The sequence below is a fragment of the Temnothorax longispinosus genome, chromosome 5, assembly GCF_030848805.1.
Source record: "Temnothorax longispinosus isolate EJ_2023e chromosome 5, Tlon_JGU_v1, whole genome shotgun sequence".
NCBI classification, from domain to species: Eukaryota; Metazoa; Arthropoda; class Insecta; order Hymenoptera; family Formicidae; genus Temnothorax; species Temnothorax longispinosus.
This window is the reverse complement of record NC_092362.1, coordinates 14,471,870-14,499,019: the sequence shown is the minus strand read 5'-3', so window position 1 is coordinate 14,499,019 and position 27,150 is coordinate 14,471,870. Positions and strand designations below refer to the sequence as shown.

The 27,150-nt window shown below is 36.7% G+C and overlaps 1 protein-coding gene across 1 annotated transcript in view; it reads right to left on the bottom strand.

Annotated features, from left to right (window-relative positions):
• Nucleotides 1–578: 578 nt before the first annotated feature.
• The window catches only part of Octalpha2r (alpha2-adrenergic-like octopamine receptor), a 104,978-nt gene continuing 78,406 nt past the window's right edge, over nucleotides 579–27,150 (bottom strand). Inside the window, exons 3-4 of the mRNA XM_071779553.1 lie at nucleotides 17,559–17,936; nucleotides 579–15,294 (exon numbers count right to left, since the gene is read on the bottom strand). Of these exons, the coding sequence (XP_071635654.1) occupies nucleotides 14,692–15,294; nucleotides 17,559–17,936 (981 nt within the window). The 3' untranslated portion in view covers nucleotides 579–14,691. The remainder of the gene's footprint in view (nucleotides 15,295–17,558; nucleotides 17,937–27,150) is intronic.

The window sequence follows — 27,150 nt, the reverse complement described above, 5'->3', positions numbered from 1 at the left end:
GACATACCATGGCGTAACGAGAACTCGGCTGACCGTTACATATTTACTCCACTTTACTAGCGAAAATTTCAAATATCCATATTTTTATCTGATTGTTAAGGATGATCACCATGTGAAAATTTCGTATTAACGACGAATGGAAATACTGCGTAGAGAGAGGGAGCAGGAGGGGGAGAAGGGAAAAGAGGGGGGAGAGAGAGAGAGAGAGAGAGAGAGAGAGAATATACCGATAATTTGTCGTCGTGTTTTCATTGCACGTAATTATCGGACTTAGGAAGTTTCGCCAGTTGGAAACTTCGTTAGAAGATCTTTACCGTAAGGAGCTTTGCGTAAGCTTTTATAAATCCCCCTGCATTAAATATAATCGGTTATCGACGAAACGGATTAAAGCCTAGTGGCCGCAGCGAATCAATAAATTTCTTTCGACAATGAGAATAGTTTCGTAATTAAATAATTTACTTACCTTCCGGCGGAAGTTCCATTTGACTCGTTTCTTTTTTCGGATCGTAATTTCTCTAGGATAAGAACAGCTGTATTAAGCGGGAGTGGTAGACCGGTAAAGAATAAAACGTTGAGAGCTCTTTTGATCATTTTTTTTTATAAAATCAAGTCATAGCGTACTGATAGATTTTTAATGTCAGTATACATAGTTTACTCTTGTTTCTTGATCTTCGTAGCATACCCGCTCATAACGGGCGTTCGGTTTACATATCTCGCACGTTCAATAGTCATGTCGAGATCGACCGATCGCCCGTTTTTTGGTGCATTGTTGAGAACATGCGATTTGAGCACAAGGTATGTGGCGAACGTAGATCAGTAAAGCTATTCGGCCATTCTCGCATCTTGTGCATCTTGTCATCGCTGAAATACTTTGATTACCCGCCTTTCTTTCCCCCTTTCTTCTCTTCTCGTTCCAACACTCTCACCTACGCTATCATTCATACGCATACATTCACGCATACACATACAGTTTACTTCTTCGTCTCTTTCCTTATTTTCTCTCTTTCTTTTCTCCATCCGTTTACTTAAGCGTTTAATAAGGAAGAGTACGGATACTCACTCGGAGAGAGAAGTATTGTGTGTTAAAAAAAATGTATTTTATTTAACGCATCGGCCATTCTCAGCCACATTTCCATCGATTTAACGTCTTATAACATTATTACGTAGTATTACAACGATTCCGCCTTTTCTCGTTGGTCGATTTGTTCCACCTTTTTTTATGATTTTTCTTTTTAATATGTAACGAACTTATACGAGTAGTAGAATATACGCCTTAATACGGTCGATTTATTAAATACAAAAATTATTATCGCTATTGCGGACCTGCGTGTGCTATGGATATTTATATCGTACAAAGCATATCTTTCTCCCTCGTTTGTATGTTCTTTCTTTCTTTTCTTTTCTTTCTTCTTCACTTACACCTGTCCCATTTTCTCAAATTTTTCTTACTCATATTTTGCGAAACCTATCTCGCGTTCTTTCTTTCCGTATCTTCTTTTCGACTGTTCCTGTCGGACACAGTCCGCACTTTGATAATATTTATATATTTGCATGCGTATAGCGCGCGAGAAAGATTTGAATCATCTTCAGATACTGCAAATATAGTTCTTCTTCTATCGCGAGAAGAGTGAACGGATCGAGAAACCCATGCAAATCATCATTTGGATCGCCTTTCGCGACGATCCAAATGTTTCACTTCATTCTCACCGTTTCTGGATTGAGCTCCTTCGTCATCGTTCTCGTCGCATCGTTCGCAATATATGTATATTGTGATGTATTCGTTATATGATTTTTTCACTATAACCCATAAATATAATGATAGAGATAGCCGCTAAGATAAACGCTGGCACTTTTTATGACTTTTGTCACGCGTTTACCATTAAATTTTAACTACGTTAGCTTTTATGAGCAGGCCGCCGCGCTGTAAAAATTTATGTGACGCGTGGAGGGTGAACTTTTTTTCCCTGCTTCATTATTCGTCGTTTTTCATATGAAGAGAAAGGAGCATTTTTCGTATCACCCGAGTCCCTTCGAATGTGTATCATATTTTGACTTTACGATATTTTTCGGTTATAATACGTGTGTGCGTAATTTCGACTATTGTGTTTCGTGTTGTGTCGTATCTTCGCGTAAACTTGGATTGTAAAAGGCCACTCTCGAGAGGCTGAACTTGTGTAGTGAAAGATGTGCAAGTCTTTTGCTATATAAATGAAAACGAGAGAAGAGGGTTGAAAAAAGTTGCGCGGAAATGGTTTATCGTCGAAGTGGATAAAAGCTTTAATGCGTTACTATCGCGAGAATTTCGCACAAATTTCTTGACGGTGCAAATTGGTCCTCCGATCGCTCCCGGGCACAATTAAGTCCGTTGTGTAAGACAGAACTTGTTTCGTTTCCAATAAATAAGTCTGTACCAGCGGTAATAAACACGTTTAAAGAGAAATAGGAACGCAAAAGGAATGAAAATTCTATTTATGTATTTTCATAATAATATAAGTTGCGTTGCATTTCTCGATTTATCATCTCTCTTTAAATCGCGAAAAGAGCATTCCTTCACAATAATCGCTCTTTCGCGTTATTTTACATATTTTATCTCAATCATTATTTGCATCAGCAGTTATATGTATATATAAGCATATCTTTTCTTGAACACATTATATAAAACACATTATGCGAATTCTTATATATATACGTTTTCTTTTCTAATGATAAGCAATTTTGATGAAAATAAGAGAATTTATTCGCTGTACAAGTTGCTGTTAAATAGAGAGAACATTTGATTTACAGCATCGGGATTTCGATAAATTGTTAGTTGTTTCGCGATATATCGACCAATTCATGGCCTTTCGCGATACAAATTGCTCGACCTGTTCCCTCGTTCGTTAGGCGAAAATGCGGCGAGAACGACGAACGGCTCCGTTCATTTTTCCCTTCTCTCTGTTGTACTAATTACGTTTCACAATACACCCGTGTGTTCGTAACTAGTCGGCCGAATATATAGACACAGACGAATACACGCCGAGGAAGGAATGGAAGACTTTTATAGATCAAATTTGACGTAAAATGAATTCTGCGCCTGTGCATTGAGAGAGACGGCGTTTTTATTTGAAAATGGAGCGTTATCGTATGTATTGTGTATTGTGTAATGTGTATGCTTGTTATGTGCCTAATTCTTCATTCCAGTGATTTACTCGTGTATGCATCGTAAAAATGATACGATTATAATTGCGTACGACGAAAAACGGAGCGGAACGTCAATGGTGCTCTTAACATATTTTACTCTCAGTGAATTATATATCTATATTTTAGTATGTATGTGTGTGTGTGTGTGTGTGTGTGTGTGTGTGTGCGCGCGCGCACGCGCGCGTGCGCTGCTGTGTACATTTGTCCCTAGAAATTATTTACGACCATCGTCTAATTATTAAACGGACGCGCGACGTTCATGGTTGAAATGAAGTGCTTTGTTATTGTTGATTTTCTTTCCACTATTCGTAATTTTCGTTCGTAATTTTCCGACGAGACTAAAGAGATCCGGAGATGCCCATACGGTAAAAAAAAGAAAAAATGAGTCTTTCGTGCGTAGGATAACATATGCATGTGGTTTGAAGAGCAGCCGTGCGTATTCTTCGACATATAGCTTCGCCATATATGCTCGTTCATTCCTCTCGTTTCGCGCACGATGTAAATTAACTACGAACGAAGATAGAGCTGCTTTTTTTCAGTGCACGCGGGTCCAAGTGTACGCGCGTCGAATAACGCCAGTATCATCTCGCTGACAACTCGGAATAGGATAGACCGTAATCCCTGTACGTATATAGACTTTTTAATTTAATTTTACTCGGAGAGACAACAGACACAGAAAGAGAGAGAGAGAGAGAGAAAAAAATGTGAAATAAACATATCTCTGAATCCGACAGTTTTGCAGAAATAACAAGATTTATATATTTCGATATTTTCGCTTTTCTGCTGAATGTCATTTCGCATTAGTAAAGCAGAAATTTTTTTTACACATTTATATATTTCTTTATCTTTTTACAAAGTCCATAATGAACGAGAGTATCACATTGTGAAAACTTGATTGCGTGCTGCCGTGTTTTGACTATTACGTGACAATAAATTGATTATTGTAATGAAACAAAAAGTGGGTATTGCATGTAGTGGGTTTATATGTGAAATGCACGCGACACGAAGCGGAAAACTTTTTACAGCTTTTACTGCGTAAATTTCGCTAAACGGAATCCCATTATTCTGTTGTGTTAGCGGCTTTAAATTTGATTTGAATCTTTTGCGTGATTTCGACGGTGTTGTAAACTGGGTCTCGCGGCGTAATACAAAACGCGATGCAAAACAATTTTATATATGCTGTTATCAGAAGAGTCAGTACGCATGTGTCGAATAAATTACAAGATGTTGCGGAATTCACATATTAATACTTTCAAAATTCATGTTATCTATGTGTGATTATATTTTAAAATTATATCTTAATTTTTCAAGATAATTAACGTAAAAAGTTTGTATCACAAACAGTGCCCGATAGCTTAATTTAGCTTTATTTATCATCATTAATTTGCAAAAATCTCGCGATTTAGAACTGCAAAGCCTTCAATTACAAATATTAATTTATATTTTGTTATTTTAACTGCTTAAATGCTTAAAAAATAATTTCTGTAAATCATTATGCCAATATTCTTCGTTTTACATGTAAATGTGGTGATACTTGTAGTTTTTGTTTCTTATAAAAAACATGCAGTTTTAAGTCGTTTTAAGTCGCAAGATTTTGGAAGCTTAACGATAATACGTCGACATTTTTAGAAATGTATCACAAGTAAAACGGTGCAGGTATTTATCTAACAATAAGCGAAAGTGTCGAGAGAAGTGTACATTTAATCGTTATTATTTATGGATAGGTACGTTTACGGCGTTTACAACGCGGGTGATGTAATTTCAGAGCACACACTCGAGAGAATGTTAATGAACGTAATGTTGACAAACGATACAAAGGCTTCTCGAAACCTTTGTCAAGTCCTTGTTAATCCACGATGACATGTAGGTAATGGAGTCATATTTAAATGGTGATGATTCGTAAATAAAATTAAGAATTCGGGAAAAGATAAGGCATATCTTTTTGCTGTATTATACAAGTTAGAGGAGCGCACCTTTGTAGAAGAGGTCAACGGACTTGAGAAGAGAATGCTCGGATAGATGTTTCGTATTACACAATGATTTATTTCTTGATTGTTCAAGCATTATTTATTTGCTGTTGCTGGAATATTTAGGTACTTGGTAGGTTTTTGTCGGCGTTACATTTACAACGAATCCATATACGGATACAATTATACGACGATCGTGGAGGTCTCGCGCGAAATGCGACGAGTATCGGCGATATCGATTCATAAGTGATCAGCTTTTTCTTCAATACAAAAAATGAAATATTTGATTTAATCTCAATATTGTTAATATTAATTTAACTAAGCAATAGAATATTCAACGTATTTTCATAAAAGGTTCGGTATAAAAAGGTGATAAGTTAATAATTCGACAAACCCGCATATTGAAAATAGTTTTACAAATGTTATATATGTATATGTATAGTATATACATATACGACGTTTAGTTTTGTTTTAAATGTTTTATGTACTGAAAAATTAATAATTTGTTTTTGAATATATTCACATTATTAATAAATTTCTGAAATTGTTATTATATTAATTAAGTAAATGAGACTGGCCGCATTACTTGTAATGATCAATGGTTTTATTCTGAAATGCTTCGAAGTCTTTATTTGAGCAAGGATCTACCATTGATGGGTTGAGATGTAACTATTGAAGACCGAGGGTGTAACAAAGATTTTTCACACTAACTTGAGAAAATGAGAAAATAAATCTAAAAAAATATTAGGACTGAAGGAATCAATCGTACATCTGTTTTGTAAGAAAAGATTAGAAAAGTTTTTTTGAAATACTATTCTTCAAATACAATACTATTCTACAATACTATTCTTCAAAAACGTTGAAATATTTGATGCAAACAACTATGATGTTAGCATAGCGAGACTCTTTTAAACTTACACTATCTTTCATGGTACTTCAGCGTTTGTCACATCGACTCTCGCGGAAAGTCTCTAGCAACCATATTATATATTGTTAGTAACGATGACTGCTGTCATACGGTGGAATCGTTGTAACGTCGAGATTGACTATAACATATCGCTGAAAAATGCATGCTACAATCGGCGATAGATATAATGCTCGTGAATCGATACTCGTCAGACACGCTCATAGCTCATACCGCGATCGTCACCCTATTACGTAAAACGCAAGGTAACGTGTAATAAGCTACAATGACGCAAAACGCGACTCCTTCTGTGCACAGCGTTTCGGACCTCGAAAGTGTGTTCAGTTTTCCAAGCTCGATTGTATTTGTAGCTTGGGTGGCAATAGCATACTATACTGCGTGGAGCGAGATCCACAGGCACAAACATATGAAAACGGTCATAAATCATTAATGAGGTCTGCTATTTTGCAACGTTTGAATATATTCGTTAGAGTCCGCGCCGCACGTGTTTTCTTTACGTAGGTAGCGTATTTTGTTGCAGAGTGCAAGTTTATCATGCATGCTGCTTGTTACGACTCGCATCGCTTGCTTTTCCACTCGATGATAGATGCCATGCTATTTCCCGCGCGTGTTTTGCCACGTGTAACTAGCGTGATCCGGTTGTAACAATCGTGCGAGCTCTTCTTTTCATTCTCCATCTAAAATCTACAATATCTACATAATCGCATTGTATCAATCACATCACACGCGTCTGTGTCCCACGACGCCAAATTTGCAGCGACCCTTGTTTCGTAACATGCCGGATAACATGCATTACAGTCTGCAAAGACAACGGACAAGGAAAAACTGACAAGAAAATATATGTTGTGTGGTGCGAGCTTAACAAACTGTCTCTAAAAAGAAGAACAATAAACTTTTCACAATCGAACCATACAATTAGACCTGAGAATTGCAGTATTTTATAGTATGTATTGGTATTTTTAATTTTTTAATAAATAAAATGTTTTAAATTAAAATCTAAATAAATAAATGAATAAATATATGTACATATATTAAAAGAGAAATTTTAATTTAAAACATTTTTTTGTATATATATATATTATATATATATATATTGACATTACACGAAATTAAAAAGAAAGTAAAACGATATGTAATTTCAAGTTTTAGACTTAGAGGAAGGGAGATTCAAGAAATTATTTATATCAACCAATATAGTTGATACGAATGTCTGGCAATTTAGAGGAGCTAGGAATGCTAAACGTGCTCTCGAAGTTTTAGTTGTTTCACACACTTAGAATTTGTCTTTTCTGCTGACCTAGCATCAAATTTTGTAACGCGTGGTCGCTATTGTCTCTATAGAACTCCCATTAAATGGACTGTCGTAATATTCAATCTTTTAATTGGGAAATCGATATTTCTAACATCTAATTTTAAGCCCTATATCAGAAGTCGCTCACGGGTTAAAGACAATTTTCTTCATGTTTCTCTCGGCTCTACTCGTGTTAAACATGGAGAATTAGCTGGCAGCCCGGCATTAATTTCTATTTACATAGTAAAACCTTTCTCATAAATAGCGCTATTAATTATATTCGTAATTTTTTGTTTTTATCTCTGTTGTAACATTATACTCTCATTCTCTATAACAGATAATCAACGCTATTAGACAATAGGACTTTTGCATCGATAATAGTGAGTACTAACAATGATGATGATAGTAACTGCAATATGATGTAATAGTTTTAATGATATAATATCGACAATAATAGTATATAAATTAGTCTTCAACATATATATATATATATGTATAGATTCTTCCGATTATAATAATACAAGTTTCATAATATCTCTATATAGTTGTTCGTACGTTTGCGCGCGCTCTTGTCTGTCTGTCTGTTTGCGCGCGCGCGCGCGCGCGCGTGTGTGTGTGTGTGTGTGTGTGTGTGTGTGTGTGTGTGTATGTGTGTGTTATACATGTAACGCTTTTATAATAATTCACGGTAATCGAGATAGCGTAAATTTCTACATTCTCTCTCCTATTATTTTCTCTCAATTTATAACATGCATACACACACATTCTCTCTCTCTCTCTCTCTCTCTCTCTCTCTCTCTCTCTCTCTCTCTCGTCCATGCCAGTTTCATGTAGCGTCGTTCTCAATCCCATTGCACACTTTGAAAGCGTTTTAGTGATATCACAGTGATTTCATTGCTCCAATATCATCAATAGAGTAAAAATCCGCCGGCGACTCTGGCGCGCGAATTCGTCGTAATGCACCCGCATGGTAATCGCGATTGCTCGTTTCGGATCCGAGTCGTCCAACGAGCACATAAATCTGGCGAGGCGATGACGGGAACATAAATCTCGGTTGACACAAACGACCTCTTCGTAACGAGCATGAGCAACATTTAAAAAGATATGTTAAAATACGAGCTAAAATTATTCGTAATGCATAAGTATATAACAGATTCATGTTAATCCAATATGCAAAATTGACGCAATGATCAGTTAAATCTAGTTAATTAATCTGCCAGATAATAATTATATATTATTCTTTTTCATCAGTTCCATCTGATGTACAGTTCAATCGTAATTTATAAGTAATTGCAGCTTTAATTGTGAAATACAGGCAGTTATTTTGTTTTACTACGAAACATGCTTAATGGTTTCTATCATTATAACTTCACCGTTACACCGTTACCGGTTGGTTAAATATAATTCTTATATAATATAAAGTTTCCCCCTATCTCACCGTGTTGACAAAACTGACAAATGAATGCAATAATATTTTTCTAGGAATAATTCAAAATATACCGATATATGTAATCTATTTGACAAACTAACTATTGTAATAAACTATTAGGGAATAATTTTAACACGGTTGGCCTACGCGAGCGAACAATACGTTCTTTTTTCTTCCGGGTGACATTTCTCATTATTCTGCAGTGAATCGACTGTCGTGCGTACAACTACAGCAAAACGAATTTTCTTCACACTCGAATAATCCGGAACGTCGTCTCTCATTTGTACATGCGCGCGCGCGCGCGTGTGTGTGTGTGTGTGTGTGTGTGTGCACCCGAGTCACATAACTATAAAAATTTCTTCGTAAAGTCGATGCGGTTCGCTTCTCTCGAAAATTTGGAAATTCGTGCCAAATAAAAAGAAATCATAGCGACCGCGCACCAACGATGATATTCCGCACGCGCGGCCTCGATCGTAAAATAAAAACGCCGTTTTATTGTTCCGCGATTGTAATAAATCGCGGAGCGCGCACTATGACGGCCAGACGGCGCGAGCGCTTTAAGGCCGCGCGTCGTGCGCCCGCGTTTTAATTCGGCGGATATGCTTAAGCCAAGAGGGAGATTGGGCAAATGAAGTCTGAGCCTCGAGATTTGTGTTCCCGGGAAAACGATCGCAGCTCGTTCACCGTCCGATGTCTACGCTTTTTATCGTCCGTCCCTTTTCATTCTTCCGAAGAATAAACTTTCCCATCCCACCGAGTTATTCGCAATTGGGACGGACGGACGGCTCGAAGTCGGCGAACTGGTGCGGACCAGCATTAATTCTTTTCCTCTCCTCCTGGGAAAATTCAAAGCGATCTCTCTGCTTAGCTTTCTGTAGGTTTACGTGTGATAGCGAGAGGGATGTAACGACGATCTCACGCAACGTGAGGACCATCGTCGTCGGCGTATTGGAAATAACAAATAGAATCGATCGTTAGATTCCTACTTTGATTAGTAATATCTAATTAATAGTTAGGATATTAGTAATAGTAATAACAGAGTTTTATATATATATATATAAATGTAATATACACGTGTGTACAATGTATGTCGGTTTCGAGTGCATTCGTATTGTACCGTATAGCGCCTCGCGAGTGGCGTGTTGTGCATCATATTAGAATCAGACTGCACGGGTAGACTTGTAACCGAAATGATCATAGGAATTAGATACGTAAATCGTTGCGATCGTTATGGCTCTCACGCGGATTATGATAGCTTAATTTCGAAACTGTACATTACACTGCTTAGAGAACATCATTTACGTAAAGTAGATAACTGACACACATAGAGATTTTCCGAAAGACTTGTTTGCAAAAAATCTTCACCACGCCTAAAGCGATTGGTGTTACACGTATTAATTGATGACAATTGGTAAACGGTTATAATTCTTACACATTACTTACATTTATCTCAATCTTAATGATTTGCGCTATTTTTTTGCACGGCCATTTATATTTTACTCGCTAATGTCTTACATGCTTAAAATCACTTATAATATTATCTCATTCGTATAGTTCGTTCAAATCAGGGTCTATATTCGTATCTCGCTCTCGATATAATCAACGAAATTAACCGTATAATTATAGCATAACTCAATAATTGTCTCTGCCCGTTTAGGATTCGCAAAGACTAAAATATTTTACGTAAAATATTTTTAGTTTTTGTTCAATTATTCCTTGGATTTATGCTATAACTATACTAATTGTTCACATCAGAAAGTTTTATCCTCAGATATCTCTGGATTATTAAGAATAAGTAGCAAATTATATAAACACACAGTACCTATATAACATAATAGCCACTTTCGAATTATAATAATAGAAAAAAGAATTAATTTTTTATACATAAAAACGATAATGTGATTTTTAAACCACACAAAATAAAATGACTGAAAAAAGTGTGTGTATTAAGTAGAAAAGTAGCATTTTATACATTAGTTATTTTATACTCATATGTCTTGCGTGAGATAAATTTACTAATTTCTGTATTAAACAGTTAATCTCGTATTAGAGTGTGTGATATTAAATCAAAAGATCTTTTTGTTCTGAATTCTGAGATTTTGTACTGTGATATAAATGGAAATTGAAAAGTTTTTATTTGAGTAATGAGAAAATAAACAATAAGAGACAAACTAACACTAAATCACGTTAGTCAAGAGAAAATGTTTCCATCGAACAAAATATAATATGTGAATTGGGAACACCCCAATCAACCGATTTAATAAATAAATATTTTTTACTTCTTTCTAGAACGCAGTTATTATTAATGTTAGGATCGAAAGAATCACGTTTTCTTTTCGATGAATGAAAATTGCCGATCAATGCATCAATGCGGTGGTGTTTAAATTCCCATCGAATACACGTGATTTCATACGATTCCGTCCACATATTTGTCGTATAGCGATTGTCATATTCTGACGCAAATAACCACGGCGGTCCAACGACCGCGATATTCGTGCAATCGAGTACCATAGTGTGGAAACGCGTCTTTCTTCTCTTATAATTTTCTTCTCTTTTTCTCTTCAGTAAAAAGAACGCGCGTTTTTATTGATCCCGGCTATGCTACTAATCCATTGAACGAATGCCACAGTCTTATCAACGAATTCCATATTGGTTCCATATTGGTTCTCTTGTATCTTACCATCCGTGGTCACTTACTATCCTTATGAATTACCCTTTTCCCATCAACCACTTCAAATCCTATCTCATCACGGGATCAGAAAAAAAGAGAGAAAGTGGAAGTAATAAAAAAAGAGCAATAACAAGAAACAGAGAAAGAGAAAGAGAGAAAGAGAGAAATTATACAATAGAGAGAAAATATAATAAACTATTTACTACCTATACAACTATAGTTAACAAGTTACGATTAGATTAAAAATAGATAAAAGTTGAAGATTTTAAACAGTATGAGTAACATTACCGAGAAAGTTAATATTAATGATAGTTGAGAGAGATCCTGAGACACTTTTAGAAAGTTAAACAGCAAGTAAGAAAGGAAGTGATAGAGAGCGAGACGCGAGAATTATACACGTACGCACGCACGTTCATAGGCAGGCATACTTTAAACATCACGGAACTAGACGCGCGAGATGTGTTTATCGATTTATCGTTGTGGTGTATTGCGCGTCACGTACGTGCGTGAGCGCGTACATTTCCGCTAATGTACACGCTGTATTGGGCGTATAGGATTTATGATGCTGGAGCTTATCGTTTCTCTCTCTCTCTCTCTCTCTCTCTCTCTCTCTCGCTCGCTCGCTCGCACGCCAAATCGAACACATGAGATCGACGAAGAAAAGTTAGTTGACATCTTCTCTTTGGATATTTCGAAAGAGGAAAATCCCAGAATTTCACGTTGTGATCTCTCTTGAAGAATCGCTGGAGAACGCGGTTGTGCAGATCTCAGTTTGATCGAACGAAATGAGGAATATTGTTACTCGGTTGTGTTCCCGCAGAACAGCGAGCACAGGTGTGCGAGACATCGTTCTCTCCTCTCTATCTCGCGGTATCCCTTTTCCGCGTATGATCATATCGCGAGAATCTTGTTCGTACTGACGTAGGAGCATCTGTTTGCTGGCAGGTACGGGATTTCCGTCTTACGGAAATAATATTTCTGTCTTAGGAGCGGTCTCACTAATTGGCAGATGTATTCTGTACTCTTTGAGAATTAAACCGGTCGCGCTTTCGATCATTCTGTCGTTCGTTGTGTTACGCTTTTCTGTTATTGTTACACAGTCAGGTATAGAATACATCCACCGTGTGTCGAGCAAACATAATCCAAGTATGATTAAGCGCTGGTCAAAGTCTTTGTCGATGACGGGGAATAAAATTGAGTAATGAAATACCGGTATATGCGCCGGTGTATGCACGGTTATATACGGTTTGTTTTATTTTTATCTAGATTTGCGTTTAATTTTGGACCCTGCGACGCAAAGTGATTATTCATCGCATATTGGATAGCGTGCGTACGCTCCCGTTCGCACATACGCACACCTCACATACACTCACGTACGGACAATGCATGATTGAGGACACGATCTGCGATTGATCGTTTCGCGCCGATTTATTCTCTCGCGATATCTTCCTCAAACGAACGAACGTTTTCAACGAACGAAAGATTGATTATTGCTGTACAGTTAGGCTGCGACAGAGGAACCTGTTTGTAAAACACAACTTTTGCGTCTCTTGTACTTGCTTTCGTACGAAATGAACTACATGAACACGCTACACACGCGCACCAGCACGCATCCATATACCCTGCACGTACGTGACAGAATTATTAAATTCTATACATACGTAGTCTTTCGTTAAAAGTAACATCGAAGACTCACAATTTGAACTCCGAACGTTTAAAGGGGCCTCGGATATCGGCTCACGACGCGCGAATATCTAATTAGTAGGAAACATACCATATATATTTTCTCGCATCCACATTTATTTGTCAGTAGATCTGCCGACGATCTTCAACGTTGGTTGGTGTTAACGTGACCGATCGGTCACGGTGTTCGTAGGGTTCTCTTTCCTTCTTCGATCGCGCCGTTATCTTCCGCCGCAGTTATTATACGTGCAACGCGTCACACAATCGTGCATACGATTGAATGTTCTCCGAACCAAATTGCATCTTGCGCGATTGTGCGTTCTCTACTGCGATAGCCGGCCGCATTGTGCTCAGGTAGCGCGTTATGAAATTTGCAAATCGTCTAATTATTTTTCCATGACGAGACTGAATATATTTACGCAACTGCATGCTGCACGTGCATACTGCGTTGTAACTTTGGATTGTCATGCCTTTCATAAACGTGACCAAGAGATTAGGCACGGAAATAGTGTCCCCCATCCGTATCAGCCGGCACGTTTCTCCTGCTGTTCTCTGTCCTTTTTGGAACAAGAGTGGCCAGTAGAAGAAAAATATAGAGGAAGGAGCGATATGCTGCCTCTTGGTCTTCGAAACGACTCGGTTTATAAGGTATGTCACAAGTTGGAGAGTAGTAATCCGTGCGTGGCAGATTACGTTCCCTTGGCCAGCCAAGTGAACAGCGTACTCTTCGTTGATCTGTCGCGTGCAGCATGTACCAAGTCCGTGTGAGTTGTGTAAAGGTAGTAGAATTCAATTCTGTTCGTTAAGGGACTTGTTTAATGGCTCTCTCTAGTAATGGAAACGTTTAAAACATTTTCATTCTTATTTCAATAAAGTTTTTCGTCCTCTGGTTCTATCATTTAATAATGTAGAAAAGAAATTTTCTTGCGTTTTGACATTTTAATACTTTTTTAAAAAAGTTCTTCTTTAGTCAGTTATGGATCTCTCGTACCGTAAAATGACTTGCAATACGATATATCTCGCATCGTTTTCGAGGTAAAGTTGTACGTTGATTTGATAGTCGCAAAGGAGTCGGTTTTTTGGAAGATGACAACATTCCCCTCTGAAGGAATACACCAACTCAGAGACGTGAGATCAACTCGTCTCTCTCTCTCTCTTTCTCTTTCTCTCTCTCTCTTCATCTCTCATTCTTCGCACGTGCGATTTTGCAGTTTCCAGTGCTCATTTTGTATTCCGAAAAAATCAGCTGGAAAACTTTTTTCGATCTGAAACACGAACTTGCCGTCTTGTCGCAAGCAAACTCCTCGCGCATTTCCGATTCCATCTTCCGCAAGTGTTTCCGTGGCATTGTAAAATTCCACCTTCCTCTTATGATTAAAGTTTCTCTCGAGGATAACGCGAGGATAACGCGGGGATAACAGATCGGATACCGCGCGATGCGATCGAGAAAACATCCTCGGAGTACCATCGGTATATTCACATACCCGAGGACGGAAAATGTAATTATCGCTAGCGTCCCTCCTGGTCGACGCTATACTGTATTGCTCATTTAAACAATATTCGGCGAAAAGCACGACGGAAGTCCTTGTTGAAGACTGTGTAAATAAAGGGATTCAGCGCCGAGTTGGTGTAGCCGAGCCAAAATGCGATTACGAAGGCCTGCGAGGGTATATCGAAATCAGGAAAGAGAGGTTTGACGATGTAAAGGACAAAGAAGGGCAGCCAACAAGCGATAAAGCTGCCCATTATGAAGCCCAGTATCAGCGTGGCGCGCTTCTCCTTCTTTCTTGCTATTCTCCTCTTCTCTTTCTCTGGATCGCGCTGCTTCGCCGTCTTGCCGTTGCCGCCGGATTCGTCCTTGCCCGCGTGTCGCCCCGCATCGCCGTGTTCCCTCTTCAACTTACCTACGTGTTTACGACCGAAGATCGGCTGGCACAGTCGCAGCTTGAGCGGCTTTACCACCGCGCATCTCGACACCACGCCACTGTCCGATGACGAGGGATCAAACTCGGACACCATGTCGACGTCGATGCCAACGCTGGGCGCTCGGCATCGCGCCGGTACATTCTGACCTCCTGACTGCCCGTCTCCGTTCACTGACAGAGTCGCCTTTAAGTTGCTCTTTTGTGCCGGCACCGGTATACTCACCTGTAACAAAATGCGTACATTACCGTACATTAGACATTTTGTTTGTTTAATAGCGTTTGTTTCTTCTTTACAGTCGTCACAAATATGTATGAATCTGAAATTTCTATAATGACTGGCAAATAAGTTTTGTTTGGGTCAAACAAAGTTTGAATAGAAAATTATTTTTCGCTTGAGTTTAAATTTAGTTAAAATTTATATAAAATTAAAATTAGGTAGGCGCGCGATCGTAAGAAATAATTGCTGTATGTTTTATGCACGTGCACGATGTAACAGTCGCCATATCAGCACTGTCTAGTGTAATAATATGCTGTGTGAGCATATTATTTTGTTAGAACAGGTTCTTTGCAACTTTCTAGATACGCAATGTTATAAACTCGGCTGTTAGTTTTGAGATAAGATTTTGAATATGCAGTAAATTTGTCAAGTATGTTGAAAATAAATTCACCACGAAATTTCCTAATCTATAAAAGCTCTTAACAATCACAGGTTTGAATTTTTATATAAAATAAAAGTTGGTTCAAGTGATATTATGGAAATTTATGAAAAACAAGAGATATAACGTAACAGAATATTATAATATTCTATTGGATTGTGAAATCAAGAGCAGGTTATTCATCCGTTCTTTTCACTTAAAGTTAATCAGTTCTACATGCAAATTTCTTCAAATCTCAGAAATTTACTAGAATGACAAGTTACGTGCGTGTCTATTCTTGTGTGCATGCGATGTATGATTTTCATACGAACAGGCAGGATTATCACGAGACTCTTTGACATGCAGCTGTTATACGAAGCCCGAGGTAACAAAGGCGGGCGTGTTCTTGCGCTCAAGTTTGAACGAGAATTCGCGTAATTGCGCGACAGTCGGAATGGGAAACTCATCCCCGTGCAATTATGTCCCTGCCTCGGCATAAAACTGTATTTTCGTACGTAATTACAAACGCGACTTCGCTCAGGTATACGAATTTTCCTCAGTGCACACCACTGCATAATCTTGACAAACGAATGGAGTCCAATCTTGCAACGTGATTTAATGGTTAATACAAAAAGCAATTTATTCCCCGCAAATGTATCGACATAAGGCTTTGGTATTGAGTTTGAGTGAAGCAAAACGTTTTTCATCATCCGGAAATAGTGAATATTCATTTGCCATAATGCGAGTTATCTCATACAGATATTATTTAATAAAATGTCGATAAACACTCTCTCTAATACGTTAGTTACTTCGATATGTAATTATAGATCTTTTGTCGTACAAGTGCATATATATGTCTGAATATTGACTGACGTATTTCGATAGAAGTAATATATATCTCACCATGTGTCGGGGAGAGAGGAGATGGGGAGGGAAGGAGAGAGAAAGAGAGAGAGTTACTCTCAATCAATTTTATATTTGATGTAAAGCAATATGACTGTCGTCGGTAGAATGTTCTTGATGAGTTTTAATTTATCAAGATATACCGAAGTATAGTTTATGAAAAGCGATGAAAGACTGTAATCTGACGGGATATATGGCAAAAGAAATTCGTATGTAGATCGATTGACGATATATCTTGATTCGTGCATGACAGCGATATTACTGCCATATTATATCCTCTTTCGTTGGAATCTTTGTCCAATTCAACTCTCTACGAACTGCATTCTAATATAAAATATATCTGATTCCGAAGATTTACCAGTTCTATTTTTACGTTCCACGCAAGATATCGATGATATGTGATAAGAGTAATAGTGAGTGGTGTTAGTATGTCCGTACAAGAAAAAAATGATAAGAGAAATAGAGAAAAATATGATAAGAGAGACAATCCCAAATTCGCGGAAACTTTCTTCATATATATATTTTAATCGCACTGATATAATTAACACATACAAACCATATACTTTTATTTGTTACGTGTGTATTATTAAATTGTATTATAATATACAACAATCTTCAGATTGCTATAAATTATTGTCGCCGATCGTAATACAAAGTCAACAGCTTTCCACAATATTGTGGAAGATTTACATTTAGAGTTATTAATTTTATTCGAGATTCAATCAGAAGCACTCACCGTAAAGATTTGAATATGAAAACGAAACTATGAAATGTCGCACAATGTGTAATGAGTAATGGAGATTTCGAGATACAAAATATTATAATACTTTTATAATATTTCTATAATATGTCTCCGATTAATAACTATGAATATTTTCTGATAATTTTATTTCAAGCTTTGCGTTTATTTCAAACGCAGAAATATTGTTGAAACGATTAAAAATTTTACCTTCAGCGTGTCCTTCTCTTCCATCGGTATACTAATGCCTCCACCGGGATCAGCTTCTGACGTGCTGACGTCGCTGGCGAAGTCGCATGTGACAATCGGTATCTGGACCGGCTGGTTCTCGATCGTGGCAACGTTTTCCATGACTGATCCCGGAGGCTTCTTAGTATCGGTTGCCGGTGTGCTTTGAGTGAAGCTGGTCTGCCTGATGTCAGGCGATTCCGGCGGCACCGCACGTGGACGGGGCTGTTTCCGGATGCCGCGACGTGCGCGAGCCTTGGCAGCGAAGTATATACGTATGTACACGAAGACCATGATGCAGGATGGGATGTAAAAGCTGCCCAGGGCAGAGTAAAGGACATACCCGATGTCCTCCGACAGCTGAAACAGAAAAAAAAAAACGGATTCCTTATTTCAATAATGCTCTTATATTTTGTGGTAACTTGATATTAATTTTAATATTAACTTTATTTTTAATATTAATATTAATTTTTGACTCGAAAAAGTTACAAAATTCTCTTAAATTTAGTACTCTTTAATATACAATGTAACATTTATTGGTAAAAGGAAACGCGTTTTATCATATAGTTGCGCGCGAGCAAATTAATTCTGTCCACCTTCCATCCTCTTACGTTAATTACTATATAAATATATTTCAAGGTTAACAGATACACATTTCGTTTTCTCTTTTTTACACACACACACACATACACACACACTCGCTATAAATATTTGTATATCGGTAGGTATTTAACGAATTGCTGGTTATATGGGTCAATTGATTTTCTGTTGTCATCCGCACGATATGTTCGATATCCGTATAAGTGGGTGCAGTAGTTCTTCGGAATAAACTCCCGTTCTGGAAAGCACTCTAACTTTGGCGCTCTATTTCTGGGAAGATTTGATTTCGATGTCGAGGATGCACAACACTTTTATAGCGGCGCGGGCGTTCAGAATGTGTGTTTAACTAGATTTACACCGCCGGTATGTACGTGCAACGGACCGCGTTACAATTTCGCTTTAAGAGCTCCGCGCACGTCCGTCCGTCGGGCGTAAATACAAGTGCCAGAATTTAATTTTACTTAATTCGCGATGCAACGTGCGGTCGCGCGTATAACGCAGGCTTAAACTATATTCAAATTTATGTCGCCGCATAACTCGCGTGCGAACGCGTTTCCTAGCACGCCTTTAATTTTACATGCACTAATATGATTACTGTTAGTAAGTGCAGTACAACCTTAGTATCTGAGAAGTAAACTCGGTAGCGCGCTACTTGGCGTAATATCTCGTTACGTCGAATTACGAACGTGCGATTAAGCGCAGGCGAGTGATTTATATTAAATGCACAGTACGATGATACTATATATGTGTAAAGGAAAGTTAAGAAAATTAAGAATCTGACTTTAAAGTGTATCTGTATGCAAGCATTATATAATACTTTTGCGTTAAGCAAGCATATTTATAAATTATTTCCTAAAATTAATATGAGATACAAAAACTTACGGATTTTTTTAAAAACACGTATTGTGTGTCATTTCTCCAGAAAATGCAGAGAAAATTGAGAAGTGTAATATCTTTGAAAGAGAGTGCTATTTCATTTACACTTTTTGCCAAAGCTTTTAGTTTTGTCTACTTTTAGCATAGTATTCACTAGCATCCTTGAATTGCTGTAATGCCATGGGCTCAGAAAGAACAGATTTTCATTAGGGAAGAAATAGATTCAAAAATTTTAGCTCGTAACTAAGTTAATTAGATAATTTCAATTTTAGGATTTAGTTATTGCATATTCGTTCATTCTTTTCATCTTGTTTCAAAATACATGCCGCAGAATGTTGATATAAAACATATGAATGTTGACAGATATCCGCATGTTGCCAGGATTTAATTAATGCATTTGTATAGCTCCATTTAAATCGCTCGCTTATCAATTTTATATCATTAGACGTATTAAAATCGTATATTGTACGGATATGTACCTAATACAAAATTTAGCAACAAATTAAATAGGATTAAATAGAAATAATAACTAGATGGGTTAATCTACTTGATAGATTCATTAGGTATTCATTTCTTAAAACCACCCATCAAAAGCGAAAATTAAATGACCGTGGCGTGAATTTAAATTTAAATTCTTGGTAGATATTTAAACTCTGCGTTTTTATTCCTCTGCTTTTCATGATTTTCTTACGCATCTTGACGACAGAATGCTTTCTTATCGCGACAGGAAAAGAAATTTTCAAAGGTGCACCTGGTGTTCCGACCACAGTGCACAGGCACAATAAATGCGCGAAATAACGAGCATGTTCTTTAGCTCAGGATCTAAATTTATAAAAGCGCGAAAGTCAATCTGCAGTGCCAAGCAGCTTATTTGGCGGTACAACGCCAGCGCGAGAGTACAGATTTATCTATGTCCTCTCACGTCGAGACCGGTAGAAGTCTGCAAAATACTTTTAATCATCAGACTACTTTGCGAAGGAAAAAGTGTTTACCTTCTTTTTATGAAAAAAATTCGTCATGCGTAAAAATTTCAGCTGATATAGACACAGTTGAAATTGTTAACAAGAGAATTATCTTAAATCAATCATTAATTTTAAAACATCTCGACATTTCTCCTCTACTTCATACGCAAAGCTATTAATCAATTCAAGCTTTTCAAAATTGTATCTAATTAAATAGAATCGTATATAAAATTAAAGTGCTTAAAAAAAGAGTATTCGTAGTAGTATTCATTTTCTTAGTAGTGGCAGGTAATATATAAAGCCTGGACGAATTATTTCTTCACTTTAAAAGAATTCTCTTCATTTGGGCACGGAATTGAAGAACAAGCTGGAAAACCACCGAGGCAGGTAATCCGATGTCATTTTCGTCGAATAAAAATTATTCACGCTTTCCGCCGTTTGCGAGACGTGCACATTTACATTTTGACGATCTATCAGAATAAAAAAGAAAAATTCATTGTAATTCAGCAAGAATTCCAAACCAATAATCTTCTCGTCGCGTAGCGAGCCGTTAATACAAAAGTGAATACACGCGAAATAACGAGCAATCCCGTGAGCGGCGAATGAAAATTCATGAAAATATGAATAGTGAGGTTGGCATGCGTGGAAACGGACCGTACAATGTGGACTGAAAACGAAATTCGTCGGAAAAACCGGAAATCCGTGGAACGTTCCCAAAGGAGATACCTGTCGTGTGCGACAATATATTGTTTCGGCGGAAAAGACAGAAATAGCGCCGACGCGCTATGATTGGATCATAGAGTCATGTCGAATGTCGAAGAAATAACCCGAGGAATTTCTTATCGTAACGCCAAGCCGAGAGGATTGCCGATTGCCTTAGATAAATAACGAATAAATATCCATGCATATCTGAGTACAGGTGAACAATGAAGAACATGTGGGAATTCGGATGCGTATCGATCTAAGATTCAAAGTATAAATTTGCGCTTATCATCTACAACCTACTCGTGGCAAGATAAAATATTACCTCGAACATCCTGAATTTCACATTTAACTAAATAATCCACCGAGACTCTTGAAAAGGGGAAACCCAAAAAGAGAAACGAGAGAGAGAGAGAGAGAGAGAGAGAGAGAGAGAGAGAGAGAGAGAGAGAGAGAGAGAGAGAGAGAGAGGAGAAGATTGAAGGGGGGTGGCAGGGGAGGGAGGGAAATGATTCAGCACATTTACCATTCAATTTATAATGCGTAATCTTCGCCATTCTCGTCTGACGTCTTTACCGTATATATACAATATATGCTGAAACAAATTACCTGCGCGCGAATACACAGCGCGTGTGCTTGTGATAAATCGATTGCTTTCAGTTTTGTGAGTTCTTGTGGCAGCAAGAGGATGATAGGACAAATGAGGGTGGAAATAACCGGTGCGAAAAGCCGCCAAGAAAAAATGGGGACGTTACAGACGGACAAGTGCTTCACTTTTGAATGAAAAAGTAGAAGGATGGGAGAATTGTTCCGGCATATATATATATATATATATATATATATATATATATATATATATATTATTACGCCCTTTTCGACTTCTCCTTTTGTAGGAGTTTCGTAGTTCTTCGCTCGAGTTTATTGTGTTTTTTTTTCGGATATATTTTACCATTGTTCGATCATGTACAAAGTTTTCGGCAAATATACATATAGATAAGTAAAATGATGATAGTGAATACTGATCACTGACTTTAAGATATTATACAGGATAATTTTAAATTAAATTACAATAATTGTCGGGGTTTCCATGGCCTATAATTTTAATTAATTAAACTGGAAGCAACAAAATAAAACTCCTTACAGAATATGAAAATGTAACGTAAAAAGTTTCATTATCTATAGAATTAATGCTGCACAATGCTAAACAACAACTTCAACATGCGCACCTTTCGTGACACGTAAGATTTCCAAGTGATAATTAATTTCCCTCCAAGTGTTGAAGGCGGTTATGAACAACTCTCCAAATAATCGTTTGTGATATAACTAACTGTAAAGAAGCTCGTCTAGTTGATTTTTGTGGGCTTCGAGAAAACACTTCCTGGATTCGATCAACATCTTTCTGCGAAGTGCTCCAACTTCCCGTTCTTTTTTAGTACTGAACATTACCAGTCTTTTGAAATGCTTTAACTAACGTCGGACATCATTATATATCTGAAAGAGAATCTTTTCTATATTGAGTTCTATAATGACGTTGTGTTGTGATAACGAACTTTGTTTAAAAAAACTAAAGTACGCACATTGCTTTCTTTTGAACAATCGTCATTTTGGGGAGTGTGATGTCAGATCAATGCAGCGAGTGCAAACATCAATACAGCATTGCCAAATAAAAATCTTTTTGAGTTACACTTTCATATTCTGTAAGTAGTTTTGTTTCCGGTTTGAACGTTATAGGCTACGGAAACCCCGACAATAATTTAAAATCACCCTGTACTATTATACTAAAAAGGAGACATTTTAAATATTTACCACCTAGATAAATAATAACGCGTTAAATAAAATCGATTATCTATTTAAAAAATTTTACCAAATAAGGTAAATTTTACCAATAGGATATACTGCGCACCGTGTAGCCAGGAGATTGTTCTATTTATTTATCTTAAAAATAAACAGGCGCCCATTTACGCTCGATATTTGAAACGTACAGCCAAAAAGAACTGATTTATCAGCACTCCATATATATATATATATATATATATATATATATATATATATATATATGCGTATCGAACGTTTTGGAATGTTAAAGGTTAAAGGCATGCAATTTCGAAGCGGAGTTGCAAACGCCCGTCCGTCCTACTTCCTTTATGCTTGCCGGACGTTGTATAATTAGGATTGGATGGAAAATTGGGGCAAGTGTGTGTGTGAGTGTGTGTATGATGCACTGGAAGCTCCTAGTTTTCCACTGGCTCATGATAGTGTCAAGGGCAAGCTGATATGCAAAGCGATTAGTTGTCTGGAGGAGGCAAGGGAGGAATTGTGCTTGTACACTATGACCACTCGTACTTGTATGAGTTTGTCTTGCGACAGACGATATCACCGAGGCGTGCTATCTACCGAAATCACCAAAATCGTAAATGCTAGTTTTAGTCACTTAGTCATGCTAGTTTTTACTTCCAAGTACGGCTTCGTCGTATCGTATGAAGTTAGCAGTCTAGGCACGTTTATGTCCCATACAATCTGGCATACACGGCATGTTGGTAAAAAATACCAAATTCTATCTTTGTACCGCGCATTACACCGAGTGTAATAGCTATTGTTAGCAAAACTATGCGAATGTTCAACCTTGAAAAAACGAACAACATTCTTGTTCAGTCCCTCAAATAATTTTATTTTGTCTAACTCAATTAAAATTCGTCTTTTCTTATTTCTCTCGATTTTCTTATCACCGGTTTCTCTAATTCACTCTTTCTTTCATCAACATTCCTTTTCACTTCATTGCCGCCATACGTGCGTGTGTGTAAGCATACTCTTTCTCTGCGTTTCTCATAATTGCTTTTTTAAGCTAGCGTCATGTTGAGGGGAAAAGACGAGAAGGATTGTGTGCATGTACGCTTTCAGCTCATAAATCTCCGTCAGCTGGTGTATTGAACGAATGAGTATATGTGTAACTGGAAGATTACGTTTTCGGAAGGTGTATTAACGTGGGATCGTTAACGTAAATCTGTCACCCGTGAGAGCTAATGTAAAGTTCATATTCTCTGTTCCTCTATCCGTAAACGTCAACATCTATAATAAAATGCTCTCTCTTTCTCTCTAACATTACTAATATAAGACAAAAGACATTTATCATTAGTATTTGATTAACGACTCATTTAATGGAATTAGCAATCGCTAGCGAGAATTAGAGAGCTGAGATTGTCCTTATAGTTACAATTATACATTTTTATTTCCAATATATATTCATTATAAAGATATTCAATTTATCATTATAATTTACATTATTAACATATGAAATTTAACAAAGAGATAATAATTTTTTTGAAATATAAAACTTAATTGTATCGTGGATTTACATTAGTATAGCGAAGAGGCAATGTTTTTACGTGTATCCTGCCTATACTTTTTAATTTTAGAATTTTAGTTTCAATATTAGCTGATAGTTCGTTTTAAAGATTAGGGATTCATTAGGATAGCGTTTCTGCTATGCCCGCTTATTCCTTTGACACTTCGATTGATACTTCCTTTGTCAAGCGGCCATTGTGACGCTAGGACGCCTGGCTGACGTCGACGCCAACGCTTCAACGCTAGCAGGAATGAAGATACAAATGAAGAAATTAATTTCGGTTCGTGGCACATAAGCGACGAATAGCAGAAATGTTAACAGTAATACATACGTGTATATCGTATGCCACGATGCGGACATTGCGGTCCGCAATCTGTGATATACGATGTTGAATTTGATACTTTGCATATTTCCCTATATGGATGTAAATATCTAAATATAAACATCTACTGTGATCTTTAATTTTATATTAAATTTCTTTTTGTGTTTCTTTTTTGTATGTAAGATATTCAATAAGATCTATTATTTTTTATAAAATTGCATTGCAGTATGATATTAACAAGATTTTTCTACGTAGAGAGTAGCAAATTGTGGAATCGTAAAATATTGATATTCTTATATTATTTTTTTATTTAGTTTCAAATAATACTTAGCAATGATGAAAGAATCGATTAACGTTCTATGAGAATGCAATAAATGCGTTTTATCGCGTTTTATATCGACTTGTAAACAAAACCGTGGCGATTATAAAGAAATTTCAATGTTCTCTATAAGTACGAGAAAAAATGAAGTGACGTACAAACGTAAACACATGGTGACACGTAATTAAGATCAGGAATATTCGCATCGCTTGAGAAGGAACTTACGAACGTCGGCAAAGAGAAAAAAGTTCCGGTGTACGATTGTATCGAGAAAATTACGTGCTTTGTAAAAAAAAGGAGAGAAAAGGAACCTACGCGTTGAGGAATAATCAATGGCACTGTCAGAAACAGATGAAAAGTTTTTGATATTGGAGTCGCTAGTATGCTACGGCAACAAAAAGAATAGTTTGACAGAGTGAAGATAGACTGCTGAACGTACCGAACAAGTCCACGTATAATATACGCGACCTGGATTTCGATTATTTCTCATTTCCGTGTAAGGATATCCCTTTCCATCGAGTATATCTTTTTCTTATCCTTTCTCTCCTTCTTTTCATTTTTTTACGCGATAAGATATTATAACCTGGCGAAATATCTATATAGTAATGATGGAGGTGAGAATATGAAATCGTACGGAAATATATGGTTCGCCATTTTATCTTTACGAGAAGTGTCATATCGTTTGAAATGGAAGCTGTAACTTTGGTATTGCCTGGCACTGAGTAAACGAGCGACAAGGTACATTTCAAATAATACCTCCAAATCTCGTCGAGTCGTATATGTTTGGTATCGGCGCGGTGCTGCAACAGTGCAATATCGCATGCCTGTTTAAATATTTATATGATGTTTATCATTGAATGTGATAATCACAATATTTAATTACTAACATTGAACGATAAATTTTATATCCTATTCTCGGCAACAATTGAGGATCACATACTTCAGAATTCAGAAAATCACTTTTAAGCACATGTACAGTACATTAAAAATTTCAATGCAGTTATTTTATGAGAATTTTATTGTATATACAGATTATTTGTAACAATAAGAAAATTTATGCAATTTGCAAAACCGGATTTAATGAGATCATCGTAATAATGATAATCCTGTTGTAGTTTGTAGTGATATTCCGAATGCTGTAAATTAATTTCTGAATTGTTTTATCTGTGGAAATGTTATTCAAAAATGTATATTACAAAGTTTTATTTTTATACCAATTTACACAAAATTATGCTAAATTAAAACAAACATAAAAGTTTTAAAAATGTTCTCTTCAATGTTATTTCTAACTCTGCTTGAAGTGTCGTATTCAGGTCTTTAAATTATGCGGAGTTCCCGTGCTTTCCATTTTTATTTTCCGGCTTATTATACAAGTAGTATAATTAATATTAATAAAAGTATTTCCTGCTGGGTAATTTGTTGATCTGATTGTGCAAGGCAACGTTGCTGTTGCATTTATAGCTAATAAGATTTGCACAGTAATTGCAGATTTTATATTCTATTCAAATATATTCTGCTGCTCGCGCATTTGCTTTTGTTAATTCAACACAGTTATCTCTGTACACTTAATCACTTTGTGATCTTTTATGCAAATGAAATATAAGTTAATCGTTTAATTTTCTCAAAATTGCACATATATTTTAGTTTTATATAAAATAAAAATAGTAAATTTAATATATTGTTGTAAAATATCTTTCTTTCTTTCATTTAGTCTTATTTTAGTCTTTTTCGTGAAAAAGGCTTTTACGAGAATTAAAAATGTATATCATCCGGTACTATGGTACAACAGAAGTAAATTTAGAAATGAAAAAGAGAACGTATATGAAAAGGCGCGCGCGCGCGAGAGAGAGAGAATGAGAGAGAAAATAGTTTTGTCGATAATTGTCGAAAAATGTCTATTATAATAATAGCAGGAAGGAATACTCTTTGATGTCTTCCGTGTATACATCTTACATTTATTCACATGTTCTTACCATGATAACGTACATAAAGTTTTTACGTAAATTTACGTAAATTAAGTTTTCTATATATCTGTATACGTAAAACTGTATATGTAAAACACCGAGATACGGAATAACGAGGTACGAATAAATTACTGCATGATATTTAAGCACAAAAGTGCCACGGAGAGCAATAAAGGTGAGGTCTGAGATTTTTTGATTTGAGAGTCAATGAAATCGGGAGAAGCGCAATGTCGTGCGTCTAAGATTGAAACACTAAATCTTCACGAGAGCGAATTCGCGGAGCATGACGAAAAAAGGGGAATGGATCGAAGGAGTCATATCTGCTAACATCAGTCCGCGCATGTATGACGGTGACATATCCCTCATATTATCGTTAATTATATCTATCAAGGGGTTTAATTCATTTTGCAAAATAGTAATTAATTGGAAGGAGTGGTTGAGGTACACCGCAGATCATTTTATGGCGCTTGTCAAATAAATTAGTTC